At 41.9% G+C, this 20,006-nt stretch overlaps 1 protein-coding gene across 2 annotated transcripts in view; it reads left to right on the top strand.

Annotated features, from left to right (window-relative positions):
- Nucleotides 1-20,006, top strand: part of LOC110528534 (helicase with zinc finger domain 2) — a 36,266-nt gene that overhangs the window by 13,623 nt on the left and 2,637 nt on the right. The window contains exons 2-16 of one of the 2 annotated variants that reach the window (XR_002474271.2): nucleotides 2,969-4,123; nucleotides 4,426-4,609; nucleotides 5,123-5,230; nucleotides 5,799-6,313; nucleotides 7,953-8,591; nucleotides 9,326-10,124; nucleotides 10,247-10,322; nucleotides 10,632-14,115; nucleotides 14,468-14,553; nucleotides 14,700-14,837; nucleotides 14,930-15,085; nucleotides 15,213-15,357; nucleotides 15,664-15,780; nucleotides 17,575-17,767; nucleotides 19,152-19,204. Coding sequence is in view for 1 of the 2 variants with exons in the window: in XM_021610647.2 (XP_021466322.2) it covers nucleotides 3,123-4,123; nucleotides 4,426-4,609; nucleotides 5,123-5,230; nucleotides 5,799-6,313; nucleotides 7,953-8,591; nucleotides 9,326-10,124; nucleotides 10,247-10,322; nucleotides 10,632-14,115; nucleotides 14,468-14,553; nucleotides 14,700-14,837; nucleotides 14,930-15,085; nucleotides 15,213-15,357; nucleotides 15,664-15,780; nucleotides 17,575-17,767 (7,641 nt within the window). In the remaining variant the exon portion in view is untranslated. The remainder of the gene's footprint in view (nucleotides 1-2,968; nucleotides 4,124-4,425; nucleotides 4,610-5,122; nucleotides 5,231-5,798; nucleotides 6,314-7,952; nucleotides 8,592-9,325; nucleotides 10,125-10,246; nucleotides 10,323-10,631; nucleotides 14,116-14,467; nucleotides 14,554-14,699; nucleotides 14,838-14,929; nucleotides 15,086-15,212; nucleotides 15,358-15,663; nucleotides 15,781-17,574; nucleotides 17,768-19,151; nucleotides 19,205-20,006) is intronic. The other variant, XM_021610647.2, reaches the window with a different exon arrangement.

Here is a 20,006-nt window from a genome sequence, read left to right on the forward strand (position 1 = left end):
AAAACTGTACAGTGCAATATTAATGTCAATACACATAATAGGCTGACTGGAGAAGTGATTTCACACAATCACAGTCCCGCGATAAGAGCAACAACGCTAATATTTGCGTAAACTCTTCAGAGTTGTGTTCTGTGGGTGTTACCGAGTAGACTGAAACCTCATTTCATTGTTTCACATTCCAAACTTGTTTAACATTATCTAGTCTATTTATGGCATGATTCCACCAATTGTAACTTTCAAAGAGGTACTTTTATTTTGAAGGCAAACCGCAAATCCACTATTGTGCCTAATCGTTATTGTGGCTAGCTTCACAAAACATAACCTGGTCCGGTTGATTCTCACTAGCCAGATGAAGCTATCTGGCTGCTTATAACATTAGCTTTGGGCAACAGGGTTAAGTAGCTGGCTAGCTATTTATTTTCATGAACTGAAGTTAGGAGGCAGCTCCTGTTTTCTTTGTGACTTGTGGTATCTCTCCGTTGTTCTAAATAAATTTAGTAGTCCGAATATGTCGGAAACACTAACTTGCTTGACCATGCTGTAGGTCATGTAACTGTTTGTTACATGCTAAGTATGCTTTGTGTACTTGACCGGACAGATGTTGCTTTCTGGTTTTGTGATGAAACAAAGGTGTGGTTGAATTAATTCTGCCACTGTGTTGTCTTGTCGTCTCGGCCCTAGGTCTATATATCACGGTCGCAAGGCATATGGACTAACAGGTTATAGAACAAACAATGCAATTATCACAACACATACGTTGTAAAATGGTATTTTTTTCTGGCTTGGCTTCCCCAGCTATTTTACCCACGCACCGCTACTGGATAATAGTATGAACATTCTGTATAAAATAAAGTAAAGATACATACAATAAAACTAACTAAATAGCAAAGTTGGGTTGGAACTCGTAAGATGTCACCCTTCTCCGTTGGCGCCATCTTCATCCAGTTAAAAAATGAAAAAGGGAAGGATTTGATTTCTCATTCGAGAAACGGTGCGTTGGGCTCACAAAGAAACAAACTAAATGGAATTCAAGTAATTGTTTAATAACCCAAAATAGTCCGAATGAAGCAACATCGCATTAGTGGAAACCAAGACTGTTCTCAGGACAGGCCTGGTTGTAGCTACATTTTTACATTTTAGTCAGTTAGCAGATGCTCTTATCCAGAGCGACTTACAATTGTATCAAGTACATTTTCCCTCAACATAGTATTTATCAGCAAAGTTTGTGCTAATGGGAAAGACGAGTTCTGTTTTTTTTAAAGATACTCTTCGAAGTTGGGTTTCGGACGTTTTCTGAAGATGGGAACCTGCCCTGAGAACAGTCTTGGTTTCCACTAATGCAATACAGCCAGAATGAATCTAAGATAACTCAATAAATCTTGAATTAATTTTGACGTTATTGCCGAGGAGGTTTTAGTTACTCAATTTTACATCTAGCTAAGGTGTTTGGTGCATCATGTGCATCATGTTGTCTTACGCCAAGTTAACAAACAGATTACTGACCATTTTGAATCACATCGTACCTTCTCCGCTATGCAATCTGGTTTCCGAGCTGGTCATGGGTGCACCTCAGCCACGCTCAAGGTCCTTAACGATATCATAACCGCCATCGATAAGATACATTACTGTGCAGCAGTATTCATCGACCTGGCCAAGGCTTTCGATTCTGTCAATCACCACCACTCTGTCAATCTTATTGGCAAACTCAACAGCCTTGGTTTCTCAAATGATTGCCTCGCCTGATTCACCAACTACTTCTCTGATAGAGCTCAGTGTGTGAAATCGGAGGGCCTGTTGTCCGGACCTCTGGCAGTCTCTATGGGGTCCTGTACGCTCTCGTTGGCTGGCCCTCGCTTCATACTCGTCGCCAAACCCACTGGCTACAAGTTATCTACAAGTCTCTGCTAGGTAAAGCCCCGCCCTATCTCAGCTCGCTGGCCACCATAGCAGCACCCACTCGTAGCACACGCTCCAGTAGGTATATCTCGCTGGCCACCCCCAAAGCCAATTTCTCCTTTGGACGCCTATCCTTCTAGTTCTCCGCTGCCACTTCCTGGAACGAACCGCAAAAATCACTGAAGCTGGAGATTCCCATCTCCCTCACTAGCTTTAAGAACCAGCTGTCAGAGCAGCTCACAGATCACTGCACCTGTTCATAGCCCACCTGTATACAGCCCATCTATCTACCTCATTCCCATACTGTATTTATTTATTTTTGCTCCTTTTGCACCACAGTATCTCTACTTGCACATCCATCTTTTGCACATCTACCATTCCAGTGTTTAATTGCCATATTGTAATTACTTCACCACCATGGCCTATTTATTGCCTTAACTCCCTTATTTGCACTCACTGTATATAGACTTTGTTTTCTACTGTATTTTTGAGTGTATGTTTTGTTCATTCCATGTGTAAATCTGTGTTGTTGTATGTGTCGAACTGCTATGCTTTATCTTGGCCAGGTCAAGCTTACCTGGTTAAATAAAGGTGAAATAAAGTAGTAAAATGTAATGATCTGCTGCGCTGGGCAGGTGTTTCACTGTCCGTGTGTTCTGCCATACGACTGGATAGAGCACAATCACCGCATCTGTGTATCTGTATTAGTGGGCAAGTGAGCATTGTCGAATCAACACCAAACCCTTAAGTAAGTTACCACTTGCAAAACTCAGTTTTTAATGAGACTGACCTTATGACCAAAAGTATCCTTTTGTAGTCAATTTTGACTTCACTGTGTTGGAGCTCCCAAGTGGCGCAGCGGTCTAAGGCACTGCATCTGTGTGCTAGAGGCATCACTACAGACCCTGGTTCAATTCCAGGCTGTATCATAACCGGCCGTGATTGGGAGTCGACATAGGGCGGTGCACAATTGGCCAAGTGTCGTCAGGGTTAGGGTATGGCCAGGGTAGGCTGTCATTGTAAATAAAAATGTGTTCTTAACTAACTTGCCTGGTGTTTTCATCTCCTCTAGAATCAACTGGCGAAAGGAGGCCATGGACATAGATTACATTGTCTTTGAATAATTGCCACATTCTTGACATTTGCAAATCTTGAACACCATCGTTGTGTTCCCTCCATAACGTAAATCCCACTGTCTTTATATCGGATTCTATGAAGATTCAACAATGCCAGCCGAAGGGACAAGTAGGTCCAACCTGACTGGTCTCTTGTTGACATATAACTTCAAAGTTGTGTGTTCTGCATGCTCTGTAAAAGAAAACGAAATCTCGTACACCCTTAAAGCAGTCGACCACCATTGCAGCAGGGAACTTCTATTGGCTAAAGGCAAAGGTACTAACAAATGGAGGCTTGTTTCCCGTCGCCCTGAATTTCCAAACCCAAGCCAGTATGAAGTTTGTTGGTTCTTCAAGGAGGGCTCTGGGTGTATGAAGCACAGGAACCGCTGCACCTTCGCAAGGAGTCATGAGGAGGCCACAGTATGGAACTTTGTAAAGCACCAGAGGATAGATCACAGCACGTTAATTAGACTGATAACCGAGTCGGATAGAAGTGCCGTCCAACTGCAAAACATGGCTGAAAACATCCTCACTGAGTTCTCAGGGACATTTCAAGAGCTTTGTAAAGACTGCTTCCTCGGCACTCCACCAACAATTACAGGTAAACGGTGGAACAACACTTGCTCAGTGGATGCAGCCCATGTCTGGAGCCCAGTCTTGGTTCATCACCTGGCAGAAAGTCAGGGGAAGCAAGTCTACAATCAGATAAGGCCTCTGCCCCCAGTCTGCCCTTTCCAGTACTGCAACCATGTCATGCAAGGTATGCCCTGTTGGCATGGGCCCAGACAGTGCCAGTTTGCCCACAGCGAGGTGGAGATGGCTGTCTGGCGAGCAGAGGCTCATGGGGGGAGTCGCCAGGAACTCCTGCAGCTCTCCCAGGAGAGGCAACGTCAGAAGCAACAGTCGGCTCAAGACGTAGTGCCCGCCCCTAACCTGCAGGTGGCGATCTACTGCAAGGCTTGCCTCGTAACCCTCTCCTCCCGGGAGAGCTTTTTCAAGCACTGTGCCTCATTGGAGCATGCCCAGATGATCTCCGGGGACACGACCACAGATTGGAAACATCGTCCCCCGCCCCACGGCCGCAAAGCAGAGTTTTGGCTGTGCGAGAGGTAAACATGTTTTTGTAAACTCAAGGAGACAACCTCCACACACAATGCACATTCCAGAACGTTTTTGTATACACCTGAGTGACTGCGAACACTGCAAAGCCTAAAAGTGCCATTTGTATGATAGATGCATATGTAAATAGCCCTTATTGTCTATATTATATTGTCATCAATAAGCCATTTTCTTAACAAATCATGGGATATACAGGAAATGTAATTTGTTGAAATGATCAATAAGCAGCAATAAATCTTACTGGTTGTGCCTTTAGCGTCTCATTATAGTTTGTACTGACATTTCTTCTCAGGCCTGACACCTGTGAATATGGCACCAACTGTGTGAAAGCTCACTCTGAGGAGGAGCTTGAAGAGTGGGTAATGCGAGCCAAAGAGGACAAGGAGATAAGGCGCAACATAGAGGCTCAAGGCCTCATGTCTTACAGGGATCGTCTTTTGGAGGAGTACAGACACAGCAGCAATGAAGTGCACATTGTAAGTCATCATAGTTCAGATCAGGAACAAATGTCTCCATGCAATTGAGATTCAATCAAACCTGTACTTGATAAACCTGCACTGCTTCATAATAATAATGTTCCTGCACAATTCCACTGAGGCAAATAATTAGATGATGCCTCACGTGTGAAATTAACAAATCAATATTAAATGTTGACAAAGTGGTGCATTCTTCCAGGAACAGAGTGATTAGTCAGCAACACAGGTTTCCTGCATTGAGTGTCAGTTATGTTTCAATGTAAAGAACAAATGGTTGATTTATTCAAGTGAACAAGTGACATGAACTATTACATCTGTCAACATATGCCATAATAACACCGGTCATAACTGTTTCCAATACATTTAATATGACACTGTTATACCGTTTTGTTACTGCCCTCCAGCACACTGATATAACTTTTAGATATTCTACCTACTACATGTTATCTACATTTGTTTACTATAAAATGCTCATTGTCCCCAAACAACTAACAGTGTGACTAAATGTTACAGATGTCAGAGCAAGTTGATGACGTGACTGTCACTTTTGAAGAGGATTTGTGTGTGGAGTGTGTGGAGACTGATGCAGAATTCCAATGGAAGTTCCAGATCAAAACAGAGGTAACAGTTGGCCAGAAGTATGACATTCTGTTGTTTTGATGGTTATTCCTAACTGCCCGTTATGTCAATATATAGGGCTCTTGAATACAGTCAATACACTGTGAGAACATTTATCTGCTCAGTGTCTGTGAATATAATACGCTGTGCTTTTTCTTTGTGTCCACTCCATCTAAGTTTACTGTTGGCAGTAAAAGATTCAAGGCCAGGGCTCTTTCTCACAACTGTTTCCACTTTTTTGTCCTTCATTGCTATCTCTTTGGGCTCTGGGAAACAAGAGTACATTCTCTCCACTAAAGTTTCTATGTCCAACCTCTAATTTCAAGTGGAATGATTCTCATATTCGTGATTTTTATCAACTGGCTGGGGTGGAAACAAACTGGGCTACTACTAATTAATTTTGTCGTACAAAACAATAAATGAATTATTTTCGCCCCTCAGCTAGCCAAGTTAGCGAACTAGCAAGGATGAGGTGACTCATGAGCGAATTTAGCATTTTGCAAACATAATTCATATTGTATTGTGTTTAAGTGTCATTGGTCACCTGTATATTTTGCCTGTGTCTTCACAGAGACTACTTGCACATGTAGCATTACTGAAACAGGAACCTGGAGCCTCTTTCTCCCTGGATGAAAACAGTCCTGAGCCCTGCACTTACTCCATGGGTGAATCGTTCTGTAACTCAGACATGACCTATGACATCACCGTGTCCTTCAAGTCCAACAACCCGGGTCTTTACGAACAGTGGTTGGTGTTCGACTTTGACATGAGGCCAGTGCTCCTGCAGAAACTGAAGGTTAAAGTCGGACAGCAGCTATCCCCTAAGCTCGAGGAGCCACCTGAGGACGTTGGGCCCCCTTCCCAGAATCTGGAACGCTGGCATCGGGGGAACAGGGTCTTCATCCCCTGCTTGGAAAAGACAGAAGTACAGGAAGAGCTTCTGAAGGAGTACAAGCCTCCTCAGATTAGTTTGCGGTATAAACCACTTGACGACCGCAACACGCCCATGAATCACCAGAATTACAAAGAGAGGATGCACAGCTTCCTGTACACAGAGGAGCAGGCAGAAGATCAGGTGGTTTCAAGGTAACTTTTTTTTCATGGTTTTAATTCCTAGCTGATCATCAAATCAAATCAAATGTATTTATATAGCCCTTCGTACATCAGCTGATATCTCAAAGTGCTGTACAGAAACCCAGCCTAAAACCCCAAACAGCAAGCAATGCAGGTGTAGAAGCACGGTGGCTAGGAAAAACTCCCTAGAAAGGCCAAAACCTAGGAAGAAACCTAGAGAGGAACCAGGCTATGTGGGGTGGCCAGTCCTCTTCTGGCTGTGCCGGGTGGAGATTATAACAGAACATGGCCAAGATGTTCAAATGTTCATAAATGACCAGCATGGTCGAATAATAATAAGGCAGAACAGTTGAAACTGGAGCAGCAGCACGGCCAGGTTGGACTGGGGACAGCAAGGAGTCATCATCTTTAATAGTATTGTGTCATTCCACAAAATGAGTGCACATTTTAATATCCCTTTGATATTTTAAATAGAAATTGTTCACTAATATTACATCTTAAAAGCCTGTTTTATTCAATGAAGTGCCCATTATTATAGACCACATGGAGAATTCAATGAATCAGATTGTAGTCTGTTCATGACACTATACTCCAGTAGGCTCTGCCCTGTGGCCCCAGTAGAGATTTATGATGATCTATAAAGATATGCTAAAGTCCCAAAATGTCCTTCTGTGAGTTCCAGGAAGATTTGAACCCACTTCACCCTAACATTTCACCTAGTTATTTTGTTGCTTTGACAAAGTAATTTATTATTATTCGATTTTTATTTATTTCATGTGTTTAAGGTCAAAGGTCAAATAGGGGATAACCTGCACGAGTGTGAGATAGAAATGTGAGTGGGGTCGTGGCCAGGGATCAGCCATTATTAATGGCGACCATGGAGCAATTATGGTTAAGTGCCTTGCTCAAGGGCACATTGGCAGATTTTTCACCTAGTCAGCTCTGGGATTCAAACCAGAGACCTTTCGTTTACTGGCCCAACACTCTTAATCACTAGGCTACATTCCGCCCCTAGTGATTCATAAAAAAATGTAAGTTCAACCCTGTTACGCGAACTGAACTCTCGTTTTAATATGGTGAGACTATTTTTAAATACCTTTTATTTTATTGAACATGTAATAGTCAAATCATAGTGTAAAAGCAGGTGAGCTGGTTCTACTCTATTTGGCCATTTTCTGGTGTTTTGTGTTAGAAAACTGAGTGGATCACGCATAACACTCCAACCCTGTTACCTATAGATCGGTAGGCTAGACATTTTTTCAACAATACATTTGTTTTGGTGAAGCTTGCATTCAATTGTCCCTCCCTGTTGCAGACAAGCTTCCATTTCCTCTTTCACAAGGGATTTATGGCTGATTTAAGATTAAATCGTCAACCCGGTTACAGTCAACCTTGTGACTTTATTTGGCACTTATACTATAGTATATATTATTTTTATTTAACCTCTTGAGATGGGAAAACGCATGTTTTATTAGGTTGAATGTGTGCTCTTTATGACAGAATGTTACATTTATGTGACATCAAACGTTTTTCTTCTCACCAAGTTACACATCTCAAAAGACAACGAATTGGGGGAACGACCCTATTATAAATTATCTTCGGTTAAAAGGACAACAACCTCAAAGTCCCTCCATTTTATTTTGTGTTTTAGACTCAATGTTCGAGGGACCATCACCTTGTCGGCCACCCTAGACAACCCTCTGTTCGGGATGAAGATAGCTCCTCTGGGGGAACTATTCTGTGCCGTCTCAGTTCCTTATAATCTCACCCCAGACACCCCAGAGGGTTTGATGCTGAGACGAGGCATCCAATCAGCTCTCATAGCACCAGTATCTTCAGATAATCAAAGTCACAAGGTCTACGAAGCCATCATTCTCAGAGACGCCACCAGTGAGTATAAAATACACTTGCAGCTGTCTAAAAGATGCTGCTCTGACCTGAAGCTCCAAAAAAATGAAACATGTGAAATGGAAGTTCAGTTCCAGCTGAATCGTCTGAAGTTTTGTGAGATGCACAAAGCCATAGATCTCCTTCCAGACACAGAGAGAGTGTTACCAGACTTCAGGAACTGCAGTGTCCCTGTTAACAAAATACAATACCCCAAACTCAATGCAAAGCAGCAGGCAGCCATTGATTTCATCATAGGGGACTCCGATGGAAGAGAAAGTGTGGCCCCCCTCCTCATTTATGGACCATTTGGAACTGGAAAAACCTTCACGCTCGCTACAGCAGCCAAAGAGCTGGTACGGCAGCCTCACACCAGAGTACTGATCTGCACTCTTACAAACAGGTAATGACCCCAATGTTCTATTGACCCCAATTCACTTACACCGAGTTCAACTTTCTAGTCCCTTCATGTATTTTCAGTCTTACCTAATGCAATTCATTGACTGGCACAGATACTCATCTTTACATAATACATAGTGCTTAAGACTGGTAAAAACTTGTTTGTGCAAGTATTCCTACTTATGCGAGCTTTTTGTAAACATTAGATTAGCAACAAAGGAAGTTTATTTGACATCTTTGTAATGATTACTTAAAAGAACACAGTGAGGCTGTTGCACTATTATGAGTGGGTCCATCAATCATTTGTATTGTGTAAGCCTCATATCAGTTTGACAGTTACAGTATACACTGACATTTAAGTATTATGTAACAAATTGTGAAAATACACTGTGGTTAATAATCCTGCAGCAACAGGAAATTTGAATTATGTGGATTATAATAAATTGACATTTTGTTGCATTTTTCATTAGGACAAATCAAGTCTGAAATGTTAAAGTGGAAATTACAAACTGTATATACTCTTAAATTGGCATTTTCTGCGACAACAGAATGATCAAATTAAGATGGCACATCTGTATGCCATGTATTAATCCCAATGTTAATACATATTTGAATTCCACTCGTAGTTACAGTGTAAGCATCAATTTCATTTAAAAAAGTAGGGCAAGCAATTTTCAGTTCTGGGTTTAAGGACAATCACTGTTAAAAGTTAAGCACGACTAAACTCTCTCTTGTCAGCTCTGCAGATTTGTATGTCAAAGACCACTTCCACTCATACATTAACTCTGGACACCCTGAGATGAAGCCACTGAGGATAAAAGCAAATAAACTAGGGGTTCCAGTGAGTGCCACAGATGAGATCACACAGAAGTACTGCCTTCTATCAGAAAACGGACAGTTTTTCCTACCTCCTGCCAAATGTGATTTAGATTGCCATCGAATAGTCATCACAACTACTGCAATGGCAAGGCACTTCCAGGACCTGAAGCTCCCTGGCGGCTACTTCACCCACATCCTGATTGACGAAGCGTCCCAGATGCTTGAATGTGAAGCTCTGATGGCCCTTGGTCTGGCTGGGCCAGTAACTCGAGTGGTTCTAGCTGGAGATCACATGCAGATGGGACCAAAGCTCTTTTCAGTGGACGATGACCAACGCTCCAATCACACCTTGCTGAACCGTCTGTTCCACTACTATCAAGCCCAAGAGAGTAGTGCAGCTTTGAAAAGCAGAATCATTTTCAACGAGAACTATCGCTCCACCAAAGAGATAGTAGAATTCGTGTCCACTAACTTCTATGTTGGCAAGTCTGATGCCATCAAGGCTGTAGGTAATGTCCCAGCTCATCCGAACTGCCACCCCCTGAGGTTCCACCATGTCAGAGGAGAATCTCACTTGGACAACACATCCATGTCGTGGTTTAATCTTGAAGAGGTTACATGCGTGGTTAAAATAGTGCAAAATCTACTCAGAGATTGGCCACCCGCATGGGGGAATAAGGATCAACGCTCAGTCTGTGTTCTCTCTGAAGGATGCCAGGTAAAAATTGTTATTTGTCATTTGAACTTAGTTTAGGAAATCTAATAAATTTCTTGAGTAAATAGGGGAACAGCAAAAAAAAATGGTGACTTTTTTGTATCATCGTTTGTCTTTTTTCGTAGGTTCCAATGATCAGGAAAGAGCTTCGGAAAATATCCCTGAGCCGAGTGACTGTGGAAAATATTGCCAATGTTCAAGGTATTTATCATTAGATGTTAGATATTACTACACTGTTGGAGCTAGTGTATTGTAGGAACATAAACATTTCGCTACACCCGCAATAACGTCTGCCAAATATGTGTATGCAACCAATAAAATGTTGTGATTTGATTCATTTGCAAACATTGGTTCCAATAATTTGTTATTGTTTCCTAGACATGTACATTAAATAACACTATTTTGTAGATTTAACTACTGGTATGTAATTTTGATCTTTGTATAGAAACCTTTTTATCTGTCAAAATAATGAGTCCTTAACCATACAATTTTTTCATTATTTCTTGACAGGCAAACAGTTTAGAGCAATAGTATTGACAGCCGTTCAAACCCGTGACAGCATTCACCCTTCTGACTCACATTGTGTGGAGTTTTTCAACGATGCTCGCGTGCTGAACACGGCCATGACTAGGGCTCAATCCCAGGTTGTTGTGGTTGGAGATGCTGCCGCTCTGTGCTACTTTGGAAAGTGCTCAAGAATCTGGAGGAACTACATTGACCAGTGTATAACAAAGGGAAGTGCTGAACCGAAACACCTTACACAAGACATAATTGATAGTGATATCAAGGAAATGTCAAGATTCCAGCGGTCAGAAGACCTGGATGAGACCAGCGCTCAGTCAGTTATGTTCGGCACAGGGAACAACGTGGATGCGATTCTCCAACAGCTGCAAGAGGAGCAAAACATGGCAATGTACAATTCATCTGATGGAGACAAATCGGAATCGAAAAATGTAGACCAAAAAAGACCATACGATAGTACCAAAGATGAAAGAGTTGAGTTGTTGCGGTTGTTGAGAGAGCAGCCAAATGTGTACAAGCAAGGTGAATTGGTCATGGAGAAATATAACGCCGGTTATATCATACCATCTGACAACCCAACTAAGCACATTATCATCAAAGGTAGAGCTAACCTCGGCAAGTCCTTCGCTGGTGACGAAGTGGTGGTAGAAGAATTTCTTCGTGAGGGCCATTCACAGGGAAAGGTGATAGGCACCATCAAGGCAGCTGAATCCTCTCGTGTGTTTGTTTGTACCCTCGAAGATGAAGATTACCATAAACGCAAAACGTCTGAATATCAATATCTCAGAAAGATAATGGTACCCCTCAATAAGAACACTACCAAAATTTGCACCTTGGTCAATAAGAAGAGTCGCAATTTTATTCCAATATGGAAGCACGATGACGGAGAATGGGAGATTGTCAGACGTCAATACCTTGATGAAGACATCAAACGCAATCATGTCTTTGTGGTGGAGGTCTTTGACTGGAAAACGAAAAAAGAAAGCAATGAAATCTATCCCTTTCCGTTAGGGAACGTGATAGATATTGTTCCCATAGGATCATCTTTGGAAGAGGGCTTAAAGATTTTGGACGCAGAATTTCAAGTCGAACCATCGCCTCCCAGACATGTTTTAGATGAAGTGTGTTCCTGGGAAGACACCCACATTGGTAACAGAGAGGACCTCCGAAGGTTGACTACTTTCACTGTTGACCCAAAGAAGTCCCAAGACTTGGATGATGCAATTAGTGTCATTGACAAGGACAGCTATTATGAGATTGGAGTCCACATAGCAGATGTGGCAAGTTTCGTGAAGATTGGTGATTCGTTGGATGATTGTGCACAAAAACAGGGTGCTACATTTTACAGTCCTAAAGAACCAGTTTACATGTTCCCAAAACCATTTAGCCTCAACCACTTGAGTCTCCTGCCTGGTCGAGATCGTATGGTGATTTCATTAGTGGTACAAGTAGACAAGGCAACAGACAAAATCATTGACAAGAACTTCAATCTTTCTCAGATCAATTCTGATAGAAAGTTATCTTATGAAGAGGCGGAGGACATCATCAGTAAGCAGTCAAGAGAAGAGGCCAAGTTTGATACTGTAGAAGACTGTGTTGCTGTGGCATATCGTTTTGCCAAAGTCCAAAGGAAGGCCAGGCTTGGCAAGGATTGGAACTATAAACGACTGGATGATCACCAGATGCCGGGGAAGAGGAGATCCCATCAGATGATTGAGGAGCTTAGTGTACTGTTCAACAATTCTGTGTCTGAATTTTTGATCAACGCAAAAGAAACCACGCACTGCACTCCTCTCCGATGTCAAGCAAGACCTGACCCTAAAATGGTCAAAGACTTGAAAGCGCAGTGCAAAGACATCATATCACTGTCCTCACACCTAAGGCACAACCTTGACCACGACCAAGAGGTCTTGGAGAGCAAAAGCTTCCCCGTGCTAACATCAGTGTGGAATGAGATCCTATCAGCTGCTGGGAACGGGGAAGTTGACACTGACAGAATGATTGATCTGATAGCTACAGATGACATCTATCCCCAGCTCCTTCCAGTGATATATAAGTTTAGGAAGTGTCTTGGCAAAGCGTATGTCATCCGTTCCAATTCATCCCCTAAGGCAACTGTTGGGCACTATTCCTTGCATCTGAAGTCCTATACACAAGCATCCTCGCCCATACGTCGCTACATGGATGTTATCCTGCAAAGGCTTTTGCATTCAATTCTAAGCGGCACTCCAGTCCAATATTCTCCACAAGACATTGACATTCTGGGTCAGAAGAATGAAGAAAGATACAAGAAGGCCAATGAGTATGAAAAGAGGGCTGAGATGATTTCCTTTGCCATGGACATGAAGAAACAAAATGCTTTGAAGATAGCATTTGTTGTTGGTGTTGAGGTAGGAGACAGTTTCAAGCTGTCATTTCCATTTGACAGTCACTCATTTCCAGACAGTTTGCCTGTTATGTACAGAGATTTGCAACTGGAGGATCAACCACTGTACGACTCAAACGAGAATCACATGACTCTAACATGGAGAAGACGAGTGTACTCAGTTGACACTGCCAAAACTCACCAAGAGCTAAAAAGGGTGCAAAATTCTTCTGCATGTACCGAGCTTTCACAAAAGACTTGGCGAGACATTGTTGATGCAATTGACCAGGAAAAATGGAACATAGCAAGGTCTCTCATACTAAGCGCCACAACAAAGCAAATGGAACATTTTAAGAGTGTGCCAAAACATACCACAATGGATTTGCTTGACACTGGGAATGACTCTCATAGAACTGCACATGGACAAGATGAAAAAATTGAAATGGAGCACTATGTTGATCTTACTCTCCGGTTGAAGCCAGGAGACACACTTCCGGTCCAAATTACATCTGAAAAAAAGCGAGGTTATTGGACACCCACTCTTCAGTTGGTGTGCATCAAACCAACATTTGAGGTGTGTGTAGACCATGCGCACAGCCCTATCACATGCTTCTCCAAATGTGCAGACCGTCCATCCAAGAGTGAATATAGAAACGCTGAAGAGTATGTGGGAATCTGGAAACCACTTTGTGAGATGGAGTCTGCAGCCAATGCTGTGGATGAAAGTGACATCATAATCATTGAGGACCTGGAGCTGAACTTGCAAGCAAGCAAACGAGAAGGAAGTTTTGACCTTCCTCTCGTATACATTAAAGAATGGGCCATTGAATGCAACCTTAACAAGTGCTTACTGTGTATCCGAAAAAGAGGGTTGAAACTGGCCTCAACCCCTGACCAATCAGATGAAGTAGTTGACCCTCAAAACTACACATGGGTGGCCCATGGTTTTACAACCAAGTTCGACGAACCAAAGAAGAACTCTCCAAATCAAGCCAGAAAAGTGCACTTCTACATCAACCATTTGCCAATGGTTACCATTCCAGAGTGTGTCTCCCAGAGAAAGACAAAATATACAGTTGAGATAATCCCAAAGCTTCTACCAGACGTGTAAGTATTACATTCATTAGTAAGAGAAAGAAGAGAGAGCCATGAATTTATCAATTGTCATTTCAAATGTATAGACATTTCAGTAACACTTTATATTACAGTTCCGGTACTTATTTAAAACTAAGTCAACAAAATGTTGCTTAAAATGTCATTACCATTTAAACATGTAATGTTTTAGTAAATACCTGATAATTTCTGCACCATAAAATACATTGTTACCAACGTTGCATTCTGTTTAAAATAAGGTCCTAATGTAAAAGTACTATCCCATATTTGTATTGGATGGGCATAATGTTCCTATATTAATTCAGTATATTATAATTAATGGTGTTTAACATTTTCTACTATCTAGACGTAAAGAAATGGCTGTGAACAATGTTGTGCATGCAAATGAGCTTGTGCAGAAAATAGCCCTAGGACAACCTATTCCAAAAGGAGGTAAGTGCTGGACAATAACATAAATAGACAAAAAAAAAGTGTCTCAAGTAATCCCATTTTACATCTGAGGAGGTTTACAGTTCACAATGTCATTGTTAAACTATATGTTTGAAAGTATTGTTTTGTTGTCTTTTTTGGGATTGTAGCTTCGCAATCTGTTGTACCACGACACATACGCATGAGAGAAAAGGCACCAGAAGGTCTCCCAGAGCTGAATAAGAGTCAATATGATGCAGTGGAGAAAGCTCTGAATAACAACTTCACACTCATACAAGGACCACCTGGTAAATTATTAAATTGTACTACCAGAGTACATGAAGCTGTTATATGGCTCTTTGATATGTTTACTGGAATAAAAACCACACCTGTTTCATAGGGACTGGAAAGACCGTTGTAGGAGTGTACATTGTGTACTGGTACCATGTGCTAAACTCCCACAACCCCAGGATATTTGAAGATCCCAAGGACAAGGACAAGAAAGAAGTTATTCTCTACTGTGGTCCTTCCAACAAGTCTGTTGATGTGGTTGCTGGCAAGTTTCTTAATGCATACATTTAAATTGTCATTACAAAATAATGTATAATACATTCACAGCTTAAACATGAGTAAAGTTCTGTAGGGAACATTCTAGCATTCTATGAATTGTGAACATTCTGTAGAGTACCTGTTGAGGTTTGGAGACAAGCTGAAGCCCCTCAGGTTGTACAGCCGACAAATGGAGATGCTGGAGTACCCATACCCAGGCAGTATCCTTCAGCTGTCTCCCAGGTCACTTCGCCAAGAGCGGTCCAAGCCAAAACTCAGGTATAAAACACATGAAATCACTCTGCAGTTGTGCACTGTAAAAAGTCATTCAGCTTTTTAGTTGTTTCGGGTCATTTTCCAATATCGACTCAACTGAAAAAAAATATAAATTGTTTACATGTTTTTTATGAAAACAAATTAAATGTTTTTTTGGCCACTTTTTCAGGGAAACCATCTCACTTGTCTTTGATAACCTGGTCGTAGTGCTGGCTTCATCATTTGTCTGACCGGTGTCAACAAGTTTTTTGTCAAATGTTTCCTGCAATTGTTAATGAATTTGGATCTCACACTATGTACCATTTTCAGAGCTATTACCTTGCATCATCGCATACGGGAAGAACAAAATCCGCATTCTGGGGAAATACAAGAGTTTGACCGCAGAATACAGGAGAGAGAGGAGCTGACAGACGAAGAAGTTGAGGAGTGAGTAAAGATGTATTACAGTATTCCCATGTAATATACAGTACATTCTTATTGAATTTTCTGTGAAACCTACATCTGATAGAATTGGTAATATGTATTACAGTATTCCCTTGTAATATACAGTACATTCTAATTTCTTTGAAACCTGATAGAATTAGTCTAATAAATTAAATTAAATAAATGAGTCAGTGCATTCGGAAAGTATTCAGCCCCCTTGACTTTTTCCACATTTTGTTACAGCCTTATTCTGAAAAATGTTTTAATTGTTTTTTCCCCTCATCAATCTACACACAATAAATACCCCATCATGAAAAAGTGAAAACCGTTTATTTTTATTTTTAGCAACTGTAAAAAAAATAAAAAAATGAAATACCTTATTTACATAAGTATTCAGACCCTTTGGTATGAGACTTGAACTTGAGCTCAGGTGCATCCTGTTTCCATTGATCATCCTTGAGATGTTTCTACAACTTGATTGGAGTCCCCCTGTAGTAAATTCAAATGATTTGACATGATTTGGTAAGGCACACAGCAGTCTAAATTAGGTTCCACAGTTGACAGTGCATGTCAGAGCAAAAACAAAACGATGAGGTTGAAGGAATTGTCCGTAGAGCTCCGAGACAAGATTGTGTCGAGACACAGATCTGGAGAAGGGTACCAAAACATTGCTGCAGCATTGGAGGTCACCAAGAACACAGTGGCCTCCATTCTTAAACGGAAGAAGTTTGGAATCACCAAGTCTCTCCCTATAGCTGGCCGCCCTGCCAAACTGAGGAATTGGGGGAGAAGGGCCTTGGTCAGGGAGGTGAACAAGAACCCGATGGTCACTCTGACAGAGCTCCAGAGTTCCTCTGTCGGGATGGGAGAACCTTCCAGGACAACCATCTCTGCAGCACTCCACTAATCAGGCCTTTATGATAGAGTGGCAAGGCGGAAGCCACTCCTCAGTAAAAGGCCCGCTTGGAGTTTGCTGAAAGGCACATAAAGGACTCACAGACCATGAGAAACATTCTCTGGTCTGATGAAAGCCAGATTGAACTCTTTGGCCTGAATGCCCAGCGTCACATCTGGAGGAAACCTGGCACCACCTACAATGAAGCACGGTGGCGGAACATTCTGCTGCAGGGATGTTTTTCAGTGACGGACTGGGAGACTAGTCAAGATTTAGGGAAAGATGAACGGAGCAAAGTACAAAGAGATCCTTTATGAAAACCTTCTCCAGAGAGCTCAGCACCTCAGACTGGGGCAAAGGTTCACCTTCCAACATGACAATGACCCTAAGCACAATGCCAAGACAACGCAGGAGTGGTTTCAGGACAAGTCTCTGAATGTCCTTGAGCGGCCCAGCCAGAGCCCGGACTTGAACCCAATCTAACATCTCTGGAGAGAACGGAAAATAGCTGTGCAGCAACGCTCCCCATCCAACCTGACAGAGCTTGAAAGGATCTGCAGAGAAGAATGGGAGAAACTCCACAGATACAGGTGTGCCAAGCTTGTAGCGTCATACCCAAGAATACTCTAGGCTGTAATCACTGCCAAAGGTGCTTCAACTAAGTACTGAGTAAAGGGTCTGAATTCTTATGTAAACGTGATGTCAGTTTTTTATAAATTAGCAAACATTTCTAAAAACTGTTTTTGCTTCGTCATTATGGGGTGTTGTGTGTAGATTGATGAGGGGGGAAAAAACAATTGAATACATTTTAGAATAATGCTGTAACGTAACAAAGTGTGAAAAAAGTCAAGAAGTCTGAATACTTTATGAATGTACTGTATATACATTGTTTTTTTTTCTAGCTACAAAAAGCTTCTGAATAAAGCTCGTGTGTATGAGCTGCAGAGACATGATGTCATTCTGTGCACCTGCACAGCAGCCTCCACTCCTAACCTGATTAAAACAGTCAGTGCACGCCAGATCCTTATTGATGAATGTGCTATGGCAACGGAACCTCAGGCCCTCATCCCATTGGTCAGCAACAAACCAGAAAAGGTAAGTTAATATAAGGTAATATAATTCATCAATAAGGCCCGAGGAGGTGTGGTATATGGCCGTATAGCACAAACCTCCGAGGTACCTTGTTGCTATTATAAACTGGTTACCAACGTAATTAGAACAGTAAAAATCTATGCTTTGTCTTACCCGTGGTATACAGCTTTCAGCATTCATGTCTCGAACTACCCAGTTTATAAGAGACAATATACACTACATGACCAAAAGTATGTGGACACCTGCTTGTCAAACATCTCATTCCAAAATCATGGGCATTAATAAGTTGGTCCACCCTTTGCTGCTATAAAAGCCTCCAGACTGGAACTGAGGGGCCTAGCCCAAACCATGAACAACAACCCCAGACCATTATTCCTCCTCCACCAAACTTTACAGTTGGCACTATGCATTGGGGCAGATAGTTCTCCTGGCATCCGCCAAACCCAAATTCATCCAACGGACTGCCAAATGGTGAAGTGTGATTCATCACTCCAGAGAACGTGTTTCCACTGCTCCAGAGTCCAATGGCGGCGAGCTTTACACCACTCCAGCCAATGGTTGGCATTGCGCAACACCCACAATAACATCTGCTAAATATGTGTATGTGACCAATAGAATTTAATTTGATCTTAGGCTTGTGTTCGGCTGCTCGGCCATGTAAACATATTTCACAAAGCTCCCGACTAACAGTTCTTGTGCTGACATTGCTTCCCGAGGCAGTTTGGAACTCGATAGTGAATGTTGCAACTAAGGGCCGACGACATTTACTCACTTCAGCACTCAATGGTCCCGTTCTGTGAGCTTGTGGCCTACCACTTCGCATATGAGCCATTGTTGCTTCTAGACGGTTCCACTTCACAATAAGAGCACTTACAGTTGACCGGGGCAGCTCTAGCATGGTATACATTTTATGAACTGACTTGTTAGAAAGGTGGCATCCTGTGACTTTGCCACGTTGAAAGTCACTGAGCTCTTCAGTAAGGCTATTCTACTGCCAATGTTTGTCTATGGAGATTGCATGGCGATGTGCTCGATTTTATACACCGGCAAGCAACAGGTGCGGCTGAAATAGCCTAATCCACTCATTTGAAGGGGTGTCCACATACTCTTGTGTATATATAGTGTACCAACGGTATGACACAAAACTACTTGTTTACTGTTCTAATATCATTGGTAACCTGTTTATAATAGCAATAAGACACCTCTGTTTTTTTATATATATGGCCAATTGCTTAAATATATACCATAAATATTTAGTTACCTTTTCTTATAGAATGGTGTGTACTTGTTTAAAATAAAAGGTAAAACATTTATAGGCCTATGTTTGTGATGCTGCTTGTTCATTATGTAGTAGAATGACTTTGTCTTCCATCGGTGTTCAATCCAGCAGCAACTGTTTAGGCCTGGGCCATACAATGTTCATCTCAGTGGGGCTCCTCAGTAAGATTTTCATTTGTGTAAAAATGTTCGGTAAAAAAATTGATTTTTTGGCATGTTGTCTAACCCTTGATTTTGGACATGGAAACAGTGCATTGTTATAGAATCACACTGCTAACCTTATGCCTAACCTTAAATAAAGACCAAAAGGCACATTTTGACTGTGGCTATAGATTCTTGTGTAAACCCAACTGGAGGGTTGCTGGCATCAATTTCTCAGGTGCTACCTACTCCCTATGTTCCCTTAAGAAAGGAATTTAACCCCCTTATCTGCTCACTGGGCACTGCACTGCAGCTGCTCTCTGCTCCAGCTTCTCAAACCTAATGTGTGTGTGTGTGTGTGTGTGTGTGTAAACTGAGTGGACAAAACATTAGGAACACCTGCTTTTTCCATGACAAAGACTGACCAGGTGAGTCCAGGTGAAAGCCATGATTCCTTGTTGATGTCACCTGTTAAATCCACTTAGATGTAGATGAAGTGGAGGAGACGGGTTAAAGAAGGATTTTTAAGCCTCGAGACAATTGAGACATGGATTGTGTTTGTGTGCCATTCAGAGGGTGACTGGGCAAGACAAAATATTGAAGTGCCTTTGAACGGGTATGGTAGTAGGTGCTGTGTTTTTTTTTTTCAAGCTTAACAGTTTTCTGTGTGTATCAAGAATGGTTCATCACCTAAAGGACATCCAGCCAATTTGACACAACTGTGGAAAGCACTGGAGTAAACATGGGCCAGCATCTCTGTGGAACACTTTTGACACCTTGTAGAGTCCATGCCCTGACAAATTGAGGCTGTTCTAAGGGCAAA

Source organism: Oncorhynchus mykiss, chromosome 7 (genome assembly GCF_013265735.2).
Source record: "Oncorhynchus mykiss isolate Arlee chromosome 7, USDA_OmykA_1.1, whole genome shotgun sequence".
Taxonomy (NCBI): Eukaryota; Metazoa; Chordata; class Actinopteri; order Salmoniformes; family Salmonidae; genus Oncorhynchus; species Oncorhynchus mykiss.